The 23,626-nt window shown below is 47.6% G+C and overlaps 1 protein-coding gene across 8 annotated transcripts in view; it reads right to left on the reverse strand.

Moving 5' to 3' along the window:
- Positions 1 to 20,410, reverse strand: part of Bcl2l1 (BCL2 like 1) — a 49,371-nt gene extending 28,961 nt beyond the window's left edge. The window contains exons 1-2 of one of the 8 annotated variants that reach the window (XM_055617972.1): positions 19,968 to 20,410; positions 17,771 to 18,447 (exon numbers count right to left, since the gene is read on the reverse strand). In XM_055617972.1, coding sequence (XP_055473947.1) covers positions 17,771 to 18,334 — 564 coding nt within the window. In that variant the 5' untranslated portion in view covers positions 18,335 to 18,447; positions 19,968 to 20,410. The other 7 variants (XM_055617974.1, XM_055617978.1, XM_055617976.1 and 4 more) reach the window with 7 other exon arrangements.
- Positions 20,411 to 23,626: the final 3,216 nt, after the last annotated feature.

Genomic DNA, 23,626 nt, shown 5'->3' on the forward strand with positions numbered 1-23,626 from the left:
GATTTGAGGTGATTAGGATGGGTTTCTATTTTTTTTTTTTTTTTTTTCTGAGTTCAGAATCAACAGAGAGAGTAAAGAACTACAGTGCTGGACACAATTGCTACAGCAGCAACATTTGCTGGCACTCTTCCCAAGCCCCCAACAGGACAAAGGGCTTCTGAGACAGGCTGCTTGGGTTCAAAGCATGACCTTACCACTCACTAGCTGCATTTCTGAGATCAGAGTCCTTCTCTGTGCCTTCTTTCCCCACTGTGAAATGAAATCAAGAGTAATTCTTCCTGGTGTTCACGGTTTGTTTTTTTGTTTTTTGGCTTTGTTTCTGTTTTCTGCTGCCTTGTTTTCTGAGATCATGTCTCCTGCTCTGAGTTCAGTTCCTAACATTCATATGAAAAGCCAGGTGTGGTGGCATACACCTGTAACAATATTACTTGAGAGCTGGAGACAGGCAGGTCCCTGGGGCTCACTGGCCAGCTGTTTAGACTAAGCGGCAAGAGACCATGTCTCAAAATAAATTAAAGTGGACAGTGACAGAGGAAGGGAGCTGAAGCCCATGTCTGGCTTCCTTCACATTTGCACATACAGGCAAATAAATATACACATACACACATACAACACACAAATATAACATTCATGTTAGAAAAAAAGAAATGCAGTTACTGGCATTATGTGATGATGCCCAGATTCAAACCTGTAACTGCAACTCTACTACATGTTCCCAACTAAAGCAACCTCCTTCTCATAAAGATCCAGTACAAGGGACCAGAGAGATGGCCTGGCAGGTAAAATCACTTGTTACAGAGTGGGTCATGATGGCACGTATCTTAAATCCCAGCACTCAGGAGGCAAAAGCTGGTGGATTTCTGTGAGTTTGGGGCCAACATGGTCTAAAAGCAAGTTTTAGGACAGCCAGAGATACACTGTGAGACCCTATCTCCAAAACCAAAAAGTGCTTGTCATGTAAGTCTGATGACCTGTGCTCAATCCCTCAAACATACATTAAGATAGAAGAGCAGGGGTGTGCTGACATACTCGTTTAATCTCAGCACTTGGGAGCAGAGGCAGTCTCTGAGTTTGAGGCCAGCCTGTTCTACAGAGTGAGTTCCAGGACAGCCAAGGCTATACAGAGAAACCTTGTTTTGAAAACAAAACAAAACAAAAACCCAAACAACAACAACAACAAAACTACCCTCTGGCCTCCACACACTTGCTGTGGCACACACGGCACAAACACGCTAATAATGATGATGATGCTCATAATCATGATGGTGAAACAAAACAGACAAAAATAAAAAGACCGCTGCTGGGCATGGTGGCGCACACCTGTAATCCCAGCACTCTGGGAAGCAGAGACAGGCGGATCACTGTGAGTTCAAGCCCAGCCTAGTCTACCTTGTCTTAAATAAATAAGCAAATAAATAAATAAACAAGCCCAGCACAGTGCCACAAACAACAGAGGCCTCCCAAAGGAAGACCTGGTGATCAGTCATTATTCCTGGACTGTTTCCAAGGTAGGTACTGAGAAAGCCCAAAGGAGACCTCTTTTTCACCTTGAAGGGCTCTGAGAAGGGCTCAAAGGGTCAGGTATTAACTGCAGGCTTTTCTCTGAACTTCCACACACTTCTCTTATTGAAGCTGCTGGCACTAATATGGAGCGCTATCTTCTACTACCAAATCAGAGCCCCGAGAGTGCTGCAGGTGCCGTCCACCTGCATGGACAGGCAGGCAGGATAGACTTCTGTCTGGTCCAAACACCTTTCAGTTTCACCACTCAGCCACTAACCAGGGTCCTCATATCTGCACCTGCTGCTTGACCCAGTCCCATGAGACCCAGAACCTTAGACTTGGGCTTCCTCTGGACCTTGTCCCAAAGGATCATTTCTGAGTGACTCCCCAAAGCCTTCCCTAGCATGGTACCCCAAGGGTTGCATCTGAATGTGGGTGCTGTGAGTAAGGCAAGCAGATGGAGCATGGGTAGAACAAAGGGTGGCTATTCTTGTTCTGAATAGTGGGGTGAGGCGTTCTGGACCCTAGACCTCATTTATTTAGAAGTGACACTGCTCTGGGCTGCATCAAGGCTTCTCCTAGTACCCTAGCCAGGCAAGCAAGGACACCCTGGGATTAGAAGCCAATACCCATTTCTACTTCTCATTTGAGTCACACTCAACAGTCTGAACTTGCCTGGTAATTTCATGACAGAAGGCAGCCAACAGCCAAGTTGGTGAGGGACAAAGCCACACAGAGAAATTTGTAAAGACCTAGAATTTGGTAAGCTTATTCTCCACCAGGCAGTATACAGGGTACTCTAAACACTCCAGCTAACCTGTCTGCTAACGTGGCCATTAGATACTTAGCCACTGGTAGGCCCAATGGCAGCTGGTAAGAGTAAGATGATCCTGTGCTCAATAAATTCCACACACACAATAACCCTGTGAAACAACCTGTCTAGAAAGAACTATTTCCCTTTTACAAATGTCTAGGCATAGAGAAGTAAGGTTGTCCAAACTCATGAAAATAAGGAAATGTTAAGTCAAGGTTTGTTTGTTTCTTTCTTTTTTAAAATGCTTGCTGGTTCAGTGAATGAATGAATGATTCAGATACCTATGGCTGTGGCCTTAATCAAGGAGGAGCAACAAGACTATAAACATTTATAGTTCTTAAAGTGCTTTTTCACTTATCATCTCCTTGGGCCTCTCTGCCAGCCCAGGATGGAGGCAAAATGGGTGTTATCTTTCTTCAACATACGAGGCGACAGGCAGAGCTTAGCAAGAGGCTTATGGCCATTGAACAAACAAGAAATGAGGCCAACCCAGAAAAACTCCATAGCACCAACAACACGTAGCTTATTTACACAGATATGGAGGAGCCACTGTGTGCTAGGCATGCTGCTGTACACTTTAAATGTTCAACTAATAAATCTTCCAGTCATCAACTATGGAGGGGTCTGTCATCTTGGAGAACCTTGGCCAGAATTAAAGAAAATACACCCTACTGCCAAATGCCTAGTCAACAACATGGGTCATGCTGTGTACAAGTTCTGAGTTAAGGCCCTGGTGAAGGAGGTGGGGACAAGGCTGTGAGCCAAGGTCCTCAATTTCCTAACCTAATTCTTGGTTAGGTTAGGAAGGCTAGCCACATCTTCTGTAGCTACTCTCAGAAAGCAGTTCCTCAGACCCCAGCATGCTGGTGGCAGAGGCAGACAGATTTCCATGAATTTAAGGCTAGCCTGTTCTATATAGTAAGTTCCAGGACAGCCAAGCCTACATAGGGCTACCTTGTCTCAAAAATAAATAAAGTCCAACAAAAGCAACTCGACCAAGTGTGACAGCAACCAGACAACTGCAATAGCAATAGCAGTTACACCGAGTGGTTACTGTATGCCAGGCGCCACGCATCTTAACAGGTGTTTTCAAGCTCGCCAGACTGTTTCCAGAAAAGCACTATGCTTTATTATCTCCCTGCTGTGCTTTCTAAAAAACATTTACTTATTTATTTATTTGTTTGTTTGTTTGTTTGTTTATTTATTTATTTATTTTGTGTAGGGTGCAGTGGGGTGAAGGCAGCATGCCTGTGGAAGTCAGAAGACAACTTGGGGTGGGTGGCTTCTTTCCTTCTACCACATGGATTCTGGGAACTGAACTCATGTCATTAGGATTTATGGCAAATGCCCCTATCCATTGAATCATCTCATCTGCTCTGTTTGTTTGTTTGTCTGTCTTCCCCGAGACAGCTCTTACTCTATGAGGAAGGCTAGCCTTGATGGCATTCTTCTTGCCTTAGCCTCCCAAATGCTGGGATTACAGGCAGGAGTTACTATGACAGGCTACTATAGCCAACTCATTATTATTTACTTTTTGTTAGTTTGAGACAGGGCTAGACTAGTTTAGAACTCCTTATTCAAAGATGACCTAGAACACCTGATCCTCCTAAATACTGTGTTTCAGACCTGTGTTTCAAAGCCTGGTTAAGTGCAGTGCTAGGACTGGAGCCCAGGACTTCCTAAATACTAGGCAAACACTCCAGTGAGTTACACTCCTAACCCTCCTATACCTAACTCTTCAACAGTGATCACCAATTTTCTCCCAAGGAGGTACTGGCAAGGTGAGTAGCATAAACATGAGAGCAGCTGCTACCAGAAAGAGTGAAGACCTCCAGAGACTCCAGAACCTCTCACCCGTAGCTTTAATCTCAACCATTTTCTATGTGTTTTGAGACAGCTTCCTGCTCAGTCTTGCCATACCCTCCCAGGTAGCTGCTTTTACCATTCTACTGAGAGGAAAAGAGAAGAGGACTTATGCTCAAGGCAACAGCAGTTTGTTCCTCTACGCCCTCAAGGAGTTTGCAGCTTCTACGGGCCATCCACCATCCCCTGGAGAGAAGTGGAAGTCGTGGACTGGTGAGACTTCTGGGTTTGGCAGGAGGCACAGCCTTATTGACTTGTGTCCTCCCTTAGGCAACAAGCCTATGCATGTGACAAGGTGCATGTCTTTCACATGGAACTGCTTTGGGGAAATTCCAGGATACCTTTTGGACTCAAGAAGTCTCAAGGATGAGACTGGCACAACCCTGAACTGCAAGCTAAGCGAACTATTTATTTCTAAGCACTGTAACTAGGTCATCAGGTTCCTGGAGGAGCCAGCTGTGCCTGGGGGAGGAGGAGGGAAGTTTTGTAGCCTACAAGATCCCTACTTCCCCTCAGGCCACACCTCCTCGAAATCTGCACCTGCTCTCCAGCTGACCCCTCCCCCTCGTCAGCCCAGCTGCCAGGCTCCCAAGGCCCCTCCCTGCCTTCCGTGGTGGCAAGGCCCTTAGTAGGAGACACCTTTTTGTCATCTGAGACTTCAGAGGAGCTAAAGAAGTAGCTGCCTCTCTGGAGGGTATTTTGCTCTACCAGGGCAGCAAGAAAGCTGGGCCTCATTGGGGCTGCCAGGGTACCTTGCTGGCACAGTCACAGCAGGTGGCAGGAGACAGGTGATGTTTACCCTACAAGGGCTAGAGTTGCCAAAAGGCTTCAATCAATCCTTTGAATCTGCACCTGGCTCTGAGCCCCAAATAACAACCAGGGCAACCTACCTGCTCTGCAGGTCCCAGGTGCCTTTGACTCTTCCCTCCCTGCAGCTCTGCCTGCTGCGTCCCAGCTGACAAGGGTTTCTTTCTCCAGGGGTTACTGGAGACCTGACTGCATCCCATGGGTGCTCTGGGTCTCTCCCCTCTGAGTCCATTACTACCATCAACCACCCCTATCCCTAATGCCCTGAGGCTTATATCAATCACTCCCTGCTTTCTTCTGCTTGACCAGTTTTACCACCAGCCCAGATCTTCTTCAGCAAAAGCCATGATAGCTCACCATCTCCCAGTGTTTCACAGGTACCCTTCAGATCTGGCTGGCTAGTTCTTATCCAACTAGCCTATCCCAGCCACATTCCTTTCACCTATTTAAATCTTTCACTGAGCTGGGTGTGATGGTCCAACCCCAGCTCCTGAGGAGGACTGAGCTCAGGAACAGAAGGGCTCTACAGAGGCCCTGTTTCAAAACAGGCAGAAAATGACTGGGACATAGGGAAGAACACTTGCACTCCATGCTTAAGGCCCTGGGTTCAACCCCCAGTGACCAGGGTAGGAAGAAGCAAAGCAGCCTTCATGTTCCACATCTTCTTAACAGGTGATAGCACCAAAAACTGAGTCTACTGTATGTCAGGCAGAAGGCTATGGTCTACACTCTACAGTCACTCTCTTAAAAAAATATTGGCCATTGTCACCGAATTCCAAATATTGTGCTAGATGCAGGTAATAAAAGAAAGCTTTCAGGACAAAGGCAAATACTCTGGGAGCTTAAGTTTCCCTGAATTAGACAGTAAACATGTAAACATGAACAGCCTCTGGGGAAGCGATACTCAAGTTGAGACCTGAATGATAAAAAGAGAGTCCTAATCAGAACTGAGGCAGGCAGAGTGACTCCCAGCAGAGGAAAAATATGGAGCCTCTGAGGAAGAGAGCCATTACCATTATCTTCATTTTACAGATGAGGAAGTAGAGAGCTCAGCAGACAAAGCCACACTGCTGAAAAAGCTATGGGTATTTAAGCCCCAGTGACTTTCCCTACTCTGACCCTTTCCACTGGGGGTGCAGAGAGTCTAGACTGGCAATCTATCTGGCCAGGAGCCAGGTGGAAGGTGACAATGCAGACTGAGGGTGGAGGCCTCTGGACCAAGTAATCAAATGGGTGGTGATGGCAGAAGTGGGACCATTTGGCCAAGGCCCTGACCACCTGTAAGATGTAATCAGTGGTCTGGCCTCCGCCACAGATTCGGCACAAGTCATTCACCAAGTGCTTGGGGCTTACTCCCACTCACGTGTCTGCTTTCCTCGGAGAGTGACAGCGCACTACTACATCTAGTAGTAACAACCCTCCTGTTCACTGAACAGACCCCAGCCGATCCCCTGCCGAAGCCTGGGCACTGTGCCAGGTACTCAGGAGAAAATAAACCAATCCAGGTCTGCAAAAAAGCACAACATTGTGGCAGAAGGATAGACTTTGGCACAAGGCATAGTGTCAGACTGTGCTCTGCCTCTTAGAAGATGTGTCACTCCGGAGGTCTCCGAGTCCTGGGTGTGCCCTCTTCAGAGCAGTGTGGGGATCAAGTAAGATGCTTATGTCAAGGGCATGCACACAGCACCTGGCACAGAGCAAGCATGCACTTCACACACAACATCTGCTATTATTCCTAACAACATTTGGGCATTCGATTTCTCATTTTTTGCCTTGCTTACTCTGGTATGGTTGGCATTATCCACTCAGGTTTATGGATTCGAGAATTAGAAGTTGCTTTATCTACAGATTTGTTAAAAGTGATTAATAAACAGTGTTTTGGCCTGGCTGCTCTGAAATATCCCTCAAAAACTTAGCACCATCCAGGCACAGTGACATACGAATGCGATCCCAGTACTTTCCAGGTAGAAGTAGCCTGGATTACACAGTGAGACTCTGTCTCAAAACAAAAACAAAACCCCCAAAATCTCACGTGATAAAGACATGGTCCCTAATGCAACAATGTTCTGATGCAGGATCTTCAGGAAGGTAACTGGATGATGAGGGCAGAGACGATAATGGGTTCACTCACTGACTGAAATCAAACCATTTTATTCAGAGACTTGAAGGTGAGGAGGGATTAAAAAGGTCTGCTCAGCCTGACATCCTCTTCTCATCACTGAAGAGCAGATTCACAATTTAATGGGTTATTGGGCAATAGGGAAAACACTGGACGGAAGTGAATCACTAGGGGCACACAGTGATGGGTACATTCTTTTCCTAGCTCAGTCTCTCATGCCTCTTGCTTCCTCGCTACCATGAGGTAAGCAAAAGCAACTCTGCTTCACCATTTGTGGGACACAAAGTTCTGCCTCACCACTCATAAATCAGAGACAATGGAGCCAAGGGCCATGAATTGAAAGCTCTCAAATGGTGAGCTAAAATATCTGGGAGCAGAGGGGGACAGATAGATGACCACATAGACTGATTCAAATGTTAAGGATGACACTAGTCAGTCCCATGGTGTGAAGCACTGAGACAGACTGCCCATAGGAAGCATCGGTAGTCTCACTCACCACCACATCAGTGGTGCATTCATCTAAGGCACTTACTTAAACTAAATGAACCCACAGGAGCAGTGCATGGTGGGGCAAGCCTGTAAACCCAGGAAGTATAGGAGTTCAAGGTTATCCCCAGCAACACAGTGAATTTGAGGCCAGCCTGGGATACATGAGACTCAAAAGGCCACCTGCTCCCAACAAAACAAAACAAACTTCAGGCAAATGGATTTTAAGTCTGGCAGGCACGTCACTCCATTTTAATTTCCTCCCTGGAAATGAGGCTGAAAGCACCCATCTTACCTAGAAATATGAACAAAAGGTTTAGTCCATCAGAAAACACTATCATGTACATAAACTGTCATCCAATGGTGCTGTTTTCAAAGCTAAACACTGAGCTGGAACCCCAGCTCCTCTGGGCCTGTGAGACCTTTACAGCATCCTTTTTCTCTCAGCTTCAGTGTTCTTGACCATAAAAATAAAGATGCTACCTACTTTGTAGGTTGTTTCAAGGATGAGAAGTAAACAGCCTAAGCTTTAGGATAAGGCAGATCTGGGGACAAGTCCTGACTCTGCCTCCTGTTATACCCCCTCAAGGCTCTATTAGCTTTCCTCCCAGGCTTTGCCCAGTACTGTGCTACTCACACAAGCTGCTTTACCCCCGTGCCTCAGTTGTGAAAAGGCGCTAATAATAGTACATACTTCAAGCGCTACTGTGAGAATAGAATCAATTCAGTTAGTACTTGTATCGCACACTGAACAATGCCTGGCATAGAGTAAGCATTCAATAAATGTTAGGTGCTATTAATAGCAATGTTAACAATAATATTAATCACCAAGTGGAATAAGAGGGAGGGGTTGCTTAGTCCTGGGACATGGGCAGCCCCTGGAATAATTCCACAGAAGTGCCTGGACATCTGTCTGGAAGCAAGCTTTCAGCCTACAGGAGATGCTTCCGTGGAAAGGGCATGAGGCTGGGCTCCTAGGTCCCGGTCCCACTGACCAGGGGCCAGCCTCTGGGGAGGCGAGTCAGGTTCCTCTGAAGGGACACTGTGTTCCCAGTGGTTGTGTTCCAGGCGCTGCCTGACTCTGACTTGGAGAACAAAGGCACATGTGTGTGGCCAGGGTGGAGGGAGGGGAATGTTTCCCTTTCAAGAGTTGGAACAAAGGATCTGAGGCATAGTTGAGTGCATTCCAATCCCCTCCCAAGCCAGCTCCCATTCCTCAGATGACTGTCCAACAAGGTTCACAACCTTCCTTCCAGCTTCCTTCTGAAAGGTGACTTGGGAAGGGGTGGCAAGCTCTGTCACTCCACCCTGTCATCAATCTCCAAGAAACAGAATTTCAAAAGCAGAACCTTGGATACCTCTTTTAGGAATCTTTGTCCTATGCCCACATGGGTAGGAACCTCCGGGAGAAGTCAGTTCATGGAGAACACAGGGTATTCTAAGTGACAGGTCTAATGCCCCTCTAGGGGAGAGTCCATAACGGATGGAGCCAAGGAGATAGGCCAGGAGTTCTTTTGGACTGATCCCACAGTCTAGCATTAGAGGCAGATTATCAGAAAGGCATCCCCAGTCATAGGGGAGGACAGGTTGGAGGTGGTGACTAGGTGAAGGGGGAAGGGAGTAAGAGCAGAGAAAGTGACTGAAAGAGGGAAGGGAGGGGCATTAAAAAAGTAGGGGGGCACGCCTCTTGGGACATTACTTTCCAGTTTCCACACTCTGCAGCAGGAATCTGGCTGCTGGGCTGGGACAGGAAGAGGTCTATGGAAATCATTGCAATGGCATTTCCTGGAGAGCACGAGGAGAAAAAGCTCTAGTTCCGAGGGAAACTCTGCTCTCTACCCAGAGAACGCCATAGCTTGGAGCTAGTGTAGGCCTGGCCAGAGACTCGCTGGGGATGAAACCAAGCCGCACAAAGTCCCAAAGGTGGTTTCTTGCTACAAAAACAGTGACTGAAAGAGCCCAAAGATTATGACAGTCCTGCCTGGATGACTGCCACTATTCTGAGCACTTTAGGGTCAAGAACTGCCTTTCTGAACCTTCCCAAAAAGCCCAGGTCACACAGCAGGTGACCAGCGAAGTCACTAATCTTTGAGCCTGCCTGCTCCTGTGACATGGAGATGGCACTGTCCTAATCACCAATCTGCACGGCTGAAGGTATCACAAAGACAAGGCACACATGCAAGTGCTTTGTAGGCTGGAATGTGCCAGTCAATGTGCTGTGGAGACTTATTCTTGTGAGTCCTATGATGACCTGTGGTGGACAGGAAAAAGCCACTCTAAAATAATTCCTGTGAAACAGCCTTCTTGGTGAAATCTGCCATAGGGCTGAAAGTCTGTGAGAATCAGGACTCCTAAGATGTCAATTTCAAGATCCTATCATGAGGGAGAAACTGAGGTCTATGGTTGAAGTGATTTAACAGACTGAATATGGAGAACTAGGAGAGTAGATTTTTGGATCTTTACCCTAAGAGCAGGGAGAACTTGGTCCACCAGGGCATATATATATACATACTAGAGCTCACACCATGACAGAAGGCTGCCATGAGAACGTGCTAATGGATAACTATAAAGGAGAGAATAGACGCTTTGTGAATGAGCCAAGAGTTTCATGGTACACATAATAAAAAGTATGACGTCAACATGGTGTCAAGCTCTCCATATCCCAGGCATATTTCAATGTTTTATCATTGTGCCCAAGATTCAGGAAGGTCAAAAGAGCCTGGGGGGTGGGAGATTAAGATTTTTAACTTAGACAAGCTGCAGCTTTTCAGGCAGAGATGAAGAATAGAGGAGGGCCATTTGTAAAGTATATTTGAAGGGAAGCATTTCTGAAGAAGAGTTAGGTTATTTATTTAGCATGAGACAGGAGTTTACTCCATAGCCCAGGCTTGCCTTGAATTCATAATGTAGACTGGGCTGGCTTTATACCCAGAGTAATCTTTCTGGCTCAACCTCAAGCACTAGGATTATAGCCATGCACCACTATGTCCAGCCTAACAGCTTATTCAGCCCTCATTCTATCTAGAGTCTAGACAGTCAAAGAATGTAACTTCCAACATGGCCAGATGGACCGATCGATACAGCATGTGCAAAGCTGGTCTCCTCTCATTACCTCTACACCCATTTAAAGCCAAGATGGCTTTTCACCTGCCAGTGGCACCAGCTTCTTCACAAGACTGCCTCCACCCTCACAGAATTCTAAGCATCACCTCCCTGCTCCAAACCCACTCTTGGCTCACCTCTCATCCCAAGCCAAAGCCTCAATCTATCCTGTAATGCCTGGTATGCTCCAGTCCCCAGCCTCCTCTCCTTCCCCCCCAAGCTTTTAAAAAATATCTATTTATTTATTTATTCAGGTTTTTTCAAGACAGGGTTTCTCTGTGTAGCCTCGGCTGTCCTGGACTCACTTTGTAGACTAGGCTGGTCTCAAACTCACAGCGATCTGCCTGCCTCAGCCTCCAGAGTACTGCAATTAGATGTGTGCTCCACCATGCCCAGCTCCCCCCAAGCTTTTTTTGCCCTCATGTCCTACCATTTTGTTTTCTGCTGCTTCTTCAGCCAAACTGACCTCTTGGTATCCCTGAAAATGCCAAGCATCTTTCGTCCTCAGTCCTCCCTTCTGCTTGAAAAGCTCTCCATATGGACACACACAGTGAACCACCTCTCCTCCTTCAGATCTTGGCTCAGATACCACCTTCAGGTAGTATCCTTTGTTGGGGTTCTGAATACAGTACTCCAAAAACATGCCTGTGGGAGTCTAGAACATCCCTGTGTGACGTATCTGAAGTCAGTAATTCTGAGAACTCCACACTCAGAGACACATAGGAGAAACTCTGAAGAGCTATTTTCTTTTGTTTCTTTCAAGATACGGTTTCTCTGTGTAGCCTTGGCCGCGCTGGAGAAAAGCTGTTTTCTGTAAGAGAAACATCTATAGGAAATGTCTGTTACAGAAGTATTTGTGTCAGTTGCCAGGTTGCTCTACAACTTTTATTACCTAAGACACTTTATCTGAATGGCAACAATATTTATTCACTATAATTTACAGCTAAGCTTTCCATAACTTGAATGGTCACTGTATGAAATCCAAAGCACTATCCCTTCCTTCCATTTACTTATTTACTTATTGGTTTGAGACAGGGTCTGGCCTCCAACTCAAAGATCTTCCTGTCTCTGCCTCCTGAATGCTAGGATTAGAGGCATGTGCCACCACACTCAACCTCCTGTTCCTTTCTGGAGTTCAGGATGATGCATAAACTCAATCGTGAATCTAGTCATTCTTTGAGTTTGGCTCGTGTGCACACATGGGTTATCAAAATGTTTGGGTTTCTCCTGTTAATTTGTCTATGTCAAGTTAATTCATAGTCTAGCCAAAGAACCTTGCTCAATAGGTGAGGGGTGAGCTATTTTTCATTTCCCTATGTCTTGGTTGTTCAATTTTTTGATCACTCATAAAGTTTCATCCCTTTGGGGCTGGAGAGATGGCTCAGAGGTTGAGAGCACTGGCTGTTCTTCCAAAGGTCCTGAGTTCAATTCCCAGCAAACACATGGTGGCTCATAACCATCTATAATGAGATCTAGTGCCCTCCTCTGACATGCAGATTTACATGCAGACAGAACATTGTGTACATAATAAACATACACATTAAAGTTCCATCCACCCATTTATGTGTTTATTTATTTATTTATTTACTTATTGGGAATGGGGCATGTCATAGGCACATATGGAGGTCAGAGGTCAACTTACAGAGTTAGTTCTTCCCTTCTACCATGTAGAAACCAGAGATTTAACTTGGGGTATCAGGCTTGACAGAATGCATCTTTACAAGCTCAACTATATTGATAGGCCCTTTCATCACCATTTTTAAAGTGTTGCCCCACCCTGCCTTGTTAGGCATTCTCTAGGAATCAATCTGCCTTACTTTCCTTATTTTCTTCAGAGTACCTATCAGCTAATGCATCACAGACAGACAAACATACAAACACACACACACCGGTCTTCTGGAGGAACAGCAAGAGCTCTTAAACACTGAGCCATCCCTCTAGCTCCCAGGCCACACAATATCATGGGGCTTCTGTTGTATGCACACTCCATCAATGACAAAAATGTCATACAATTTTTATTTGTGTGCACACTCAGCTTAGCTTGGGAGGCCAGAGGTAAACCCTGGGTGTTATTCCCCAGGAGCTACCTACCTCACTGGCCTGGAACTCACCCATTAAGGCAAAGTGGCTGGCCAGCAGGCCCTAGAAATCCCCTTGTTTCTGCCTTTCGGCTTTGGGATTACAGGTACATACCACTGTGTCTGGCTTTTTTAAAAAAACAAACAAATATGGATTCTGGATTTTGGTGTTCAAACTCAAGATATTTATCTTCTGTTTGAGATATCTTTTCTGTGTGGCCTTGGCTGTCCTGGAATTCACTCTGCAGACCAGGCTGGCCTTGAACTCACAGAGATCTGCCTGTCTCTGCCTTCCAAGTGTCAGGATTAAAGGGCATGTGCCACCACTGCCTGGCCCACCAACTCAGATTCTTAGGCTAGTAGACTGAGCCTCAGCCTCCATTATATTTTTGTTTTTGTTTGTCTCTCTACCAGAATGAGCTACATGAGGCAAAAACTTAGTTTTGCTTAGTATTTGTTTCCCAGTGCCTAGCAGAGTGGGGGCTCAATAATTTGGTCAGAGGAAGCTCCCACCATTATTATTCTGGTTTGATAAGGGCCTTTCCTGAGATACCCAGAACTATGCTCTGGGCTGTGAGCAAGATGTGGACTCTACCTCAGCTCCTGAGAGTACAGCTGTTAGAAACACTGTCTCTGCACCAACTTAAACGAGCAGTTAGCTTCATTTCCTTTATGCAAAGTGCTGGGTGTCATATATAAAAGGTGGATAACAGGCTGGTGGCAATGTGTCAGGCTCTTTTCTTCCCTAGGTGAAACAAAGACCCAGTGGGATTGTCTCTATCACTAGATGCCCAATGGGAGTAGGGAAGACAGACTGTGAGCTTCAGGGAGCAGAGAATCCAGAGTGATTCCTTCAAAAAAAGAGGAGGAGTCCTAGGGAGGACCCTGCAGACTGGTTGGAGGCTGGGGATGGGAGTAGAGATCTTGGTAGATTAAGGTTGCTGAGGATGTTGTTTCTGTTGAAGAGCAGGTCAATGGTGATTACCTTAAATCTAAGCACACTAAACCAAGACAAAGAGCACTGCAAAAAGCAAGACATAATGCAGTCTGAGGAAAAACCAAAAGAGGTCAGCACAGGAGAAGAGTGGCCAAATCCACCAGCCTTGGGACAGAAGTCTGCTGGGAGAGGGGGTCAACTAACATTACTGCTTCACTCAGCCCAAACAAAACTGGTGGTTGCCCACAAAAAAGTCAAGAAATTTCTTCAGGTTCCACTAGGGCCCCCTAAAAAATACCGAGGTAATTTTCAAGCATAAGATGAAGAGCTCCATGTGGCTGCTGGGGATATCATTTTAGGGAGTCTGGAAAACCCTGTGGTGGCAAAGAGTTTTAAGAGCCACCTAAAAAAAGGACACTGAGAAGAAGTGGGTGTTCCAAGGGGGAGCCCCTGAGACACTTCTACTTCATTTAGAGACCTGAATGAGATTACTAAAAATTTTTGTGCTGGGGTTTCTGACGGGGCTTCCCCCAAGAAAACCACAGAACTGCCGAACGTGCAAATGGAGCTGAGGTGCTTCAACTAAGCACATCTCCATATCTGTGTTGTCCTGAAGAAGCCAGAACAGGCAAGAAGAGATCTGCAGCTTGAGAAAGGCCAAGAATTAGGTGTTCTCCCCACTATCGATTGTTCAATGCCCTAACAATGGTACTTCCATTGGGCAAAAGGGTATCTCCAGGGCTGGCTATATCAAAATGACTGGTCCACCTGTGGTTTCACTCACATTCAAAGCAACCCTCCCCCTGCCCCCCAAAAAAGTTTCATCCACTGGGGGCTAGGTCTCAGTGAACTGGCTTAGTTTCTTACGGAGTAACTCCAGGGGGTAAAGTTCAGAGCCTTGAGGGAGGAAGCTCATTCTGGAAGAGAAGTGTGTCCACCCTACAATTAAGGTTAGGGAAGGGCTTCTATTCTGGCAGTTGGGTATCATTATTCCATTTTACAGGTGGGAGAGACAGAAGACAAGGGACCCAAACAGGTTCAACATTTTTCCAGGTGACTCAGGCAGGGTCGCAGTAATATGGCCAGAGGCTGGAGTTCCAATCCTTAGGGCATCACCCTCCAATTAACAGAGGTTCTGGGTAGGCCATCTCCCTGCAGACATGCCACTTTCTGTGACTGACAAGGCTGAGATTTTAACAATGAAGACATTAACAAGAAGCCCATCATGACTGGGCAAACTCCTGATGCCACTCAACACTTGCCATGCCTGAGCTTTACTAGCGCCACAATCTGACGTTTCCACATATTTGGGAACCTGCTGCTGCTGCTGATAAAGACACTCAGATACCTGAACAATGCCATAACTGCAGCAAGGAACGAGCACCTTTTCTCAGCCCAAGAACAGCCCTGGCATGCTGCAGTAGTCTGTCTAAATTATTAATTCCTAAACAAGGTATGGATGGAAAGGGCTTTGGACTCTGAAATTACGCCTACCTCAACTTATATTTCACACTCAGACACTTAGTTGGCTGGGAAACACTTAAACTCATTCAGCCGCTGGAGCTCTGTGTACAGCCTGGGAATATATTCACCTTCCTTGGAAAGTCGCGGTGTGGAACACATGAAGAACTGTGTATTTCCATGATAGTGTCTAGCTTAAGGGGCACCCAACAAACTGCTCAGTTAAGTGGCTACATTCAAGCATAAAACACAAGGCTGAGTGCATGAGGTGCTCAAGGTGCTCAAGAAAGACAAAGTTCTTTGCCCTTGCCTAAAGGAATGCTAAATTCGGAGCATACCTTGCGTCAACCTACCCTGAGTGAACCCTGAACTCTGAGACCTTGTAGCTGCAGTCTCCAGGAAAGTTTGGAAATGCCACTATAGCACCTCTGTGCAACTCAGGGGAGGGCTGTACCTAAAAGGAGATGGGCAGGTATCTTCCACCAAGGCTCAAATAACACCGAGTGGAATGTTCTTCAACCCCTGGTCTCCGGGGAAGAATGCATGCCCAGAAATGGTTCTGCCATAACTGGCTCTTCTGCACACATTGCCTCTGCTCACCAAGCACAAGTGGCAAGTTACCAGGTATGCTGCCCAACAGGCTCTGGAGAGACTTGAGTGGAGACATTGGGAGGGGTAATTTTAGTCAGTGGGGAGCTAATGAACGTGCCCCAAGCTGCAGCCTCAGGTAGGTTTAGGTTTAGCATTTCTCCAGGTTACTGGAACAAGACATGAAATGAGGGGCAGCTGGCAATTCTCAGGTCCCAGTGCCTCTGCAGAGGTTGGCCGGCCCCACAGGTGCCTCCTCCATCTGCCTACTTTTTGTAGCTGGCAAGAGCCTACCTGGTGTAAGAACCACTAACGAAAGGCAGTCAACAAGCAACAGAGGCAAAGGGCCCAAGTCTACCAGGAGATGCTTCAGAGGGTGTGTCTGAAGTGCTGGACTCCTGTCCTTTCTGTAATCAGCTGAACAAATATTTGCCCCAGAAAAGAGAATCAAAGCAAGAGAGAATGAATAGAAGAGGTCACAGCACAAACCAACAGGAACTATTTAATCATTTATCTCCCCAGAGAATTCATTTACAGATTGGCTTTCAAGCCAGGCAATCCTTAGCTCAAGGGAGCCCACCTCTACCTCAGCCAGCTCTGCTGTGGTCATCTGACCTCTACTAACAAGTGACCTCCTTGCCTTCACAAGAGCTACTGAAGGGGAAGAGTGGGTAAAGTTTCAAAGAAACGGGAAACAAGAGACAGGATGGGGTTCCAGGGCAAACCCAGGAGGTCTCTCTCTCAGTAGTAAAGCAAAATGCCTGCCCCACCCTAGGCCCAGCCTATGGACAACTGAATTCTTGGCATTCCCGAGTCCATGGTGCATGGCCCCTTCCACCTCACTTCCTTCAATGGATGACTTATTTTCCACAGCCTGTCCACTTTCTACATGTTCTGAGGGGGCAGAATAGTTCTCAGAAGACCCAAGCTCCCCTATTCTGGAATGGAGTTATTTCAAAGGGTGAAAACTGCCTACCACAGTGGCCACTGTCTAGGGAGTTGTCACCTCTATCTCACCCTGCCTAGGTGACAAGCAGAGAAGCTTCTCTGAAGAAAAGGCATTCACAGGCGTCAGCCTCTGCTCACTTTATCTCTAAGGGTCACAATAGTCTGTTAAGCAAGGACAGCTTGGCACATTTTTTCTAGTGTTAGAAATTAAGGCTCCAGAAGGTAAACCAGCCTGTCCAAGGTCACATGGGCAGTTAAGTGACAGGGCCAGGACTCACACCCACAGCCAGTCTGTCACCAAATCTTAATTTCCTATCGAGCCTCACAGAGAGGTTCTTGCTCTGCCAGCAAACAGCCACTTCAGTAAAGAGGCCCCAGGGCCCTGAGCAGAAAAGCAATAGGCAGAACAGCTGGAGATCCCCAACCGACCCCAGGCAGTGAGGTGCAAAGTCCTGGGGCTCAAATATATGACACAGCAAGAGCTCCACAAAACAAGCCAACCATGCAGAAAGTTGCATACCTTGGGGAAAATGAACTTAGGGGCACAGCACAAACACAACTGGCCCAGACCACCCTCCTCTAAAACCAGACACTACTCAGCCACTCAAGGCAGTGGGGGCTCCTGCCTGGCCAAAGGGTCTGAGTCCCGTGCATGCAGTTACACAGGGGCCTGAGGTTACCAGCTCTTCAGTTTCTCCGGGTATTGTGTTCATCAACCCAGCCAAGGTGACCCATTACATGAGCGTGAGCAGAACGCAGGGAAAGCTTGCCACTCAGAGATTTTAAGCCAAGTAAACGAACAAGCTATGCTTTTCTTTGCTGAGAAACTGGAACAAAACTATGAAATTGTGGGGGCCACAGGGGCGGCCAGAATGAAAGAGGCAGGCATCTCAAGAACTGGGTCATCTCTATTTCCAAGGCCCACATCTTGTTTTGAAATGAAGCCAGGAAGGTCTCCTGAACAACCCACAGCCTCAACAATCATGCCATGCAACAGAAAGAGACCAACAAGGGCAGTTGGGGATCTCCACAGAGAAGAGACACACAAGGGGCGTGGTTCTTACCCAGCCGCCGTTCTCCTGGATCCAAGGCTCTAGGTGGTCATTCAGGTAGGTGGCCATCCAACTTGCGATCCGACTCACCAATACCTGCATCTCCTTGTCTACACTTTCCACACACAGTGCCCCGCCGAAGGAGAAAAAGGCCACAATGCGACCCCAGTTTACCCCATCCCGGAAGAGTTCATTCACTACCTGTTCAAAGCTCTGATATGCTGTCCCTGGGGTTATATGAAGCTGGGATGTTAGATCATTGAATGCCCGCCGGTACCGAAGTTCAAACTCATCACCAGCCTCTCTCAGCGCTTGCTTCACTGCTGCCATGGGGATCACCTCCCGCGCATCCAGACTGCTGCTGTGGCCAGTGGCTCCATTCACTGCCCGGCTGTCTGCCAGGTGCCAGGATGGGTTGCCATTGATGGCACTGGGGGTCTCCCTCTCTGATTCAGTTCCTTCTGGGGCCTCAGTCCTGTTCTCTTCGACATCACTAAACTGACTCCAGCTGTATCCTTTCTGGGAAAGCTTGTAGGAGAGAAAGTCAACCACCAGCTCCCGGTTACTCTGAGACATTTTTTATAATAGAGATGGTCTCAACCAGTCCATTGTCCAAAACACCTGCTCGCTCACTGGGTCTGCTCTGTGTTTAGCGATGCTCTTCCAGGATCCAAAGCCAAGATAAGGTTCTGAAGAGAGAGAAAGAGCTTCAGGAGAAAAATTTAATATGCATGGCATTTACCTTACAATAAACCCATTCCTCTTCCAGGTACCAGAATTGGTTTCTTTGTGGCTCTTAGGAAGGTCTGAGTCCAGGTTCTAAAGGACTTCAATGAAGTCAAATTGAAAGGACCAGCAAGCTTTGAATTGTTTCATCAGCCTCTTTCTACTATAACCACCCACCCCTTTTTCTCCGAAATGCCTTTCTCAAAAAGTCACCCCAATTGGCATACACCCCCCTCCCACCTACATTCAAATCTATCTCCGGCGACAGCAAGCAGGTGCAGCCCCCGGAAGATCTTTTGTATCATAGGTCGGGAGGTGGTATTGGGTCGCCGGTAACTCAGCAAAAGAAAAAAAAAAAAAAAACAACACAAAAAAACCAAACCAAAACAAAACAAAAAAAACCCCACCATTCCCGGCCAAAGGGATCATGCGACCTGGTAAGACAGCCCAGAAGGCGACACAGGAATTGGGAAGCTTAGGAACCTGGCCCCTCGCTTGCTTCCTCCATCGCCCAGATCGAGGGCGGCCTCTCTGCTCCGCAGCTCCAGCCACCCGGGAGCCCAACCCCCTCGCTCTAGCACGCCCCTTGGCTCTTCGCCTCCTACTGGGAGCCAGGAGAACTCTCCCGGAGGTACGGGTTTAGTGTAATCCCCCCCCCCTTCTTTCTTTCTATTTAAGTACCAGCCCTTGGAAGAGGCTTCCGAAACCCTAAAGGGACTTCTCAGTGAACCTCAAGGTTTCGAGCAGGGACGCGGGGAGGGGTAGAGCGGCCTCGGATCTGCGAGGTGATTTCGGAAAGACCACCCCCGGGCCTCTCCCAGAGGCTGGACGCTGGAGGCCCCCCACAAACACCGCTGGTTGCTTCTCGAGTCCCCAAAGGCCCTGGGCATGGCGTTGGGGGACTGCCAGGTCCTCCATTCCGCGCCCGGACACAATGGCCGCCGGCACCCCGCACAAAGACGGGGTGAGAGGGAGGCGCTGCGCCCCGCCACCAGCCAGGAAGGAGGGTCGAGGCTCCCACCGCGGAGACCTCGTTCTCCTGAGGCCCGGCCCACGGCGGCCTCCTGGAGCCCCCTGCAGGGCTCGCGGGCCGGAGGCTGCTACGCGCCGGAGCCCCGGGTGGGTGGGCCGAGGCCTCGCGTACGGCTCGTGCTCCCCCCAGGCCGGGTACCCGCCGAGCCACCGCCCCGTTGCTAGGCAACCGCCTTCCCTCAGGGGCGCCCCCTAGACCTCTCTGGAAGGAGGGGTCTCGCCCCCGCGGCCCGCCCCAGCACAGCCAATCCGCGGGTCGCACCGGCACGGAAGCGGGACGGCCAGGGCTCCCATTGGGCGCAGCGCCTGTCAGGCACAAGGGAGGCGGCGCTCTCACCTGCGAGCCCAGCGAGCCGTGGGGGGCCACATCCCCCCTTCATCGGCCTGGGAGCTTCCAGACGCCTGGGCGCTCGGCGGCTGAGTTGTACGCCGCGGACGTGGGTCGGCCTACCTGGCTTGACTGCTCGCGCCGTGTCTCCCGGAGAAGCCGGCCTCAGTTTCCCCTGAAGAGACCGGGGGAACTTGCAAGCGCAGTCACTTCCGGTGCCGAGGCAGCGCGCGCGAGCCCGAGACGCAAAGGGAGTGCGCGCTAGGAGGGACCAGCGTCGAGACGTGGGAAGGGCGCCCCCTAGCGGGAGATTTGAGGAGTCGCAGGCGCATGGAACGCTTACCGGCTCGCAGTCATTCAGTCTCGTCCATCCATCCATCCCTCCATCCGTTTGTGTGCTGAAAAAGCACTTCTTTTCCCCTGGGTGTCCAACATCGGACAGGTTTCTCAACTTGTGCACATTTTCCTCAATTAAAAAATAGATAGCAGTAATTGGGCTCTCACTGAGTGTGTATCGGTTACTACTTGAAAAGCCCGAAGACTAGAAAAACCCTGTTTGTTTGGATTGTTGAGAGTTATGAACAAGGCACGGCCTCTATTTTTATGAAGACTTATACGGCAGGAGAAGAGACAGTGTCCACCTAGAAAAAGACGCAAAAAAAAAAAAAAAAAAAGCCTGGGGGTAGGAACAAAACCAATCCTGACATTGTGATAACGATGGTGAATTGAGAGTTGACTAGCGCGCATCTTTTTAAACATGCAAAGCCCGGCTCTGGCTGACCAGCGCAGCAGAAAGACATTTATTTAATAGTTTTTCAGCCCAAGCTGTTCTCAAGCTATATGTCCTCAAGATTACCTTAATTTCTGGTCCTTCTGTCTCGATATCATATCCAGTTTATATGTTGTTCAGGATGTGCTTTGTACAACCGATACAGTCATTCTACCAAAAGAGTCATAGTCCCAGTTTTTCACAAAATGTATTCTTTTATTTGGGGTGATGGTGAGGGAGCGAGTGTGGGTGAGCAAGTGCTGCCAGGTGTGTGTCGAGATCAGAGGACAACTTTTGGGAGTTGATTCTGTCCAAGAGTGAAACTCAGACCCTCGGGCTTGCAAGGCAAGTTCTCTCTTTTCATGTAGGCCCTAGTTATGTAGCTGTGTAACTCAGGCTGACCTTGACCTTGAACTCACTGTATATTCTAGGTTGGTCTTGAATTCATAGCAGTCATCCAGCTTTTGTGGACTGAGAGCTACTGGCATTTCATCCTCCCAGTGTGCAGGTGGCCGCTGTTGGACACCCGTCTGTAACATAATACAAGAGCTCTCTTTCTCTCCTGATTCCTGGCTGTTGCAGGATGTGGCATCAGGAAGAAGCTGCTCCTTCCGACATCACCTGACAGACAGTCTAGGGATGGCAGCTCACCATCTTTCACAGAAGACGTGGTCCTACATCTGTTGGCAACAGAGTTCATTCCACCCTTTGGGAAGTCCCTTGACAACGTGTGTTGGGTGCTGGAGAGCTGAGCCCATGCGGGAACGGACACACCAGAGTTGTTTCAAACTCATTATCTTCTCTGGGCCTCCTACATCTCTCAGGTGGGTGTTGTTTAACCAGCCAAAGGAAGCAGAGACTAAAAGAAATTAATAAATTACCCACAGTAAGAAAGATAGTGTGGATACGAAACAAAAAAGGTAGGAGCCAGAGCAGAATGGCCCCAGGCTGCTCTAAAACCACAGCTATTGCTTAAGCAACATGGTAAACTGCCTTGGGATCTATCATTGAATCAAAATGGTGTTCGTGTGTCCTTTATCACTTTCACCTGTGTCAGCTCTGCATGCTCCCCTGCTAGCAGAGACAGCAGTTCTACCAGCTTTGCTTTGATGGCCCGAAGCTTAAATGAGGAACATACGGAGAGACAAGGACTGATGAAATGGCTCATCCTGTAAAGGTGCTTACCCCTTAGCTTGGCAACCTGGCCTCCATCTTGGGACCCACATAGTGAAAGGAGAGCACTAACTCAAAATTGTTCCCCCGCCCTCCAACTCCTGGAAAACACACACACACACACACACACACACACACACACACACACACACATGCACACACGCACACACACACAGTAGTGTTAGATCCTGGGACCAGATCTGCCTCTCCCTTCCCCTCCTGCTACTCTCTTCTAAGGCTGTAACAGGAATTTGTAAATAAATATGTTACTTCAGTTCTTCTCTGAGCCATAGCCAGCTGGCTTACCCCTAGAGAAACCTTTTAAAAGAAAGAAATAGCAGGCTCTTTCTCGTTGTCTCTCTGACTAGCCTGCTCTGGATTCTTCCCGTTCTCTCTCTCTTTGCTTCCCTTCATAGCAGCTCTTTTGCCTATCCACCTGGAGATGACTTCCCTAATATTTCTGTGGTGGTCTCTCTCCTCACGGCCCTGTCATGCTACTGTGATGTGAGGCACTATACTTAATGCTTTCCCCTTAAGGCCTGAACATGGCCTGGTGGTGTGTTCCACCCTCCATAATGCTCATTGTTTGAAGGTAATTTTGTATAAGCTTCTTTCCCAGACCAAACCACTAATAATCTTGTCTTCCTAACAAGTAAGTAAGTGTCCTTTTAAAAAGAAATTTATATAAATGTTTAGCACATTATAACCGATGATTCTCTAGTGACTGACTTTATTTGACCATTGGATGGCATATGTGGCTGGGGAGATGGCTCAGTGGCTTAGAGCACTTCTTTTGCTCTTTCAGAGGACCCATGTTCCGTTCCCAGCATCCACATGGTGGCTCACAACCATCTGTAACTCTAGTCCCAGCGGATGTGACGTCCTCTTTTGACCTCCTCTGCACAGGCATGCAGACAAAAACACTCATACATATAAAATCTAAAGAAATGAGAGAATTCTATGATCACACATCTGGAGATCAGAGAACAACATTTTAGGGAATAGGGTCTTCCACTCCCACCTTGTTTTCCTTGGTTTTGAAGCAAGGTCTCTCCTGTTCTGCTGTTGTTCTGATCGCCCTGTCTCTGTTTCCCACTTTGCTGTAGGAGTGCTCTGACTGGGATTACACAAGTAAGATGCCTTTTATGTGGATTCTGGGGATCAAATTTAAGGTGTCAGGGTGGAGTGGCAAGTGCTTTTACCTGCTTAGCCATCTCACTGGCCTGATTTTCTAAAATCTTTATTATTATTATTATTATTATTATTATTATTTTATTTTATTTTATTTTATTTTATTTTATTTTATTTTATTTTATTTTATATATGAGTGCTCTGTCTTCACACACAGCTGAAGAGGACGTCTGAAGAGGACCAGAAGAGGTGTTTGTGAGCCACCATGTGGTTATTGGGAATTGAACTTAGGATCTCTGGAAGAGCAGTCAGTGCTCTTAACCTCTGAGCTATCTCTCCAGCTCTGGTTTTCTAAATTCTCAACAATCAAACAACAAAAATCAAAGAGCATGGTGGGACTTGGTGACACACAGCTTTGGTCCCAGCTCTTAGAAGACGTAGGTGGATCTGTATGTGTTGGAAGCCAGCCTGGTCAACACGGTGAGACCCTGTCTTAAAAAATAAAACAAAAAGCAAGAAACACAAAAACATTAGCTTTTAAAATCTATGCCAGCATTCAATTGCCATTTCTCCCCTTTGGAAACATTTAGGGAGTTTCCAATCTTTTCCCATGACAAATAATGCCACGATTTGTCTAATCTGTGTTCTGCATATGTTGGCATTTGTAAGATAAAAATTCCGAAAGGTACAATTATCAGTGTTTGAGCAG

Source organism: Psammomys obesus, unplaced genomic scaffold, assembly GCF_907164565.1.
Source record: "Psammomys obesus unplaced genomic scaffold, mPsaObe1.curated_primary_1811, whole genome shotgun sequence".
NCBI classification, from domain to species: domain Eukaryota; kingdom Metazoa; phylum Chordata; class Mammalia; order Rodentia; family Muridae; genus Psammomys; species Psammomys obesus.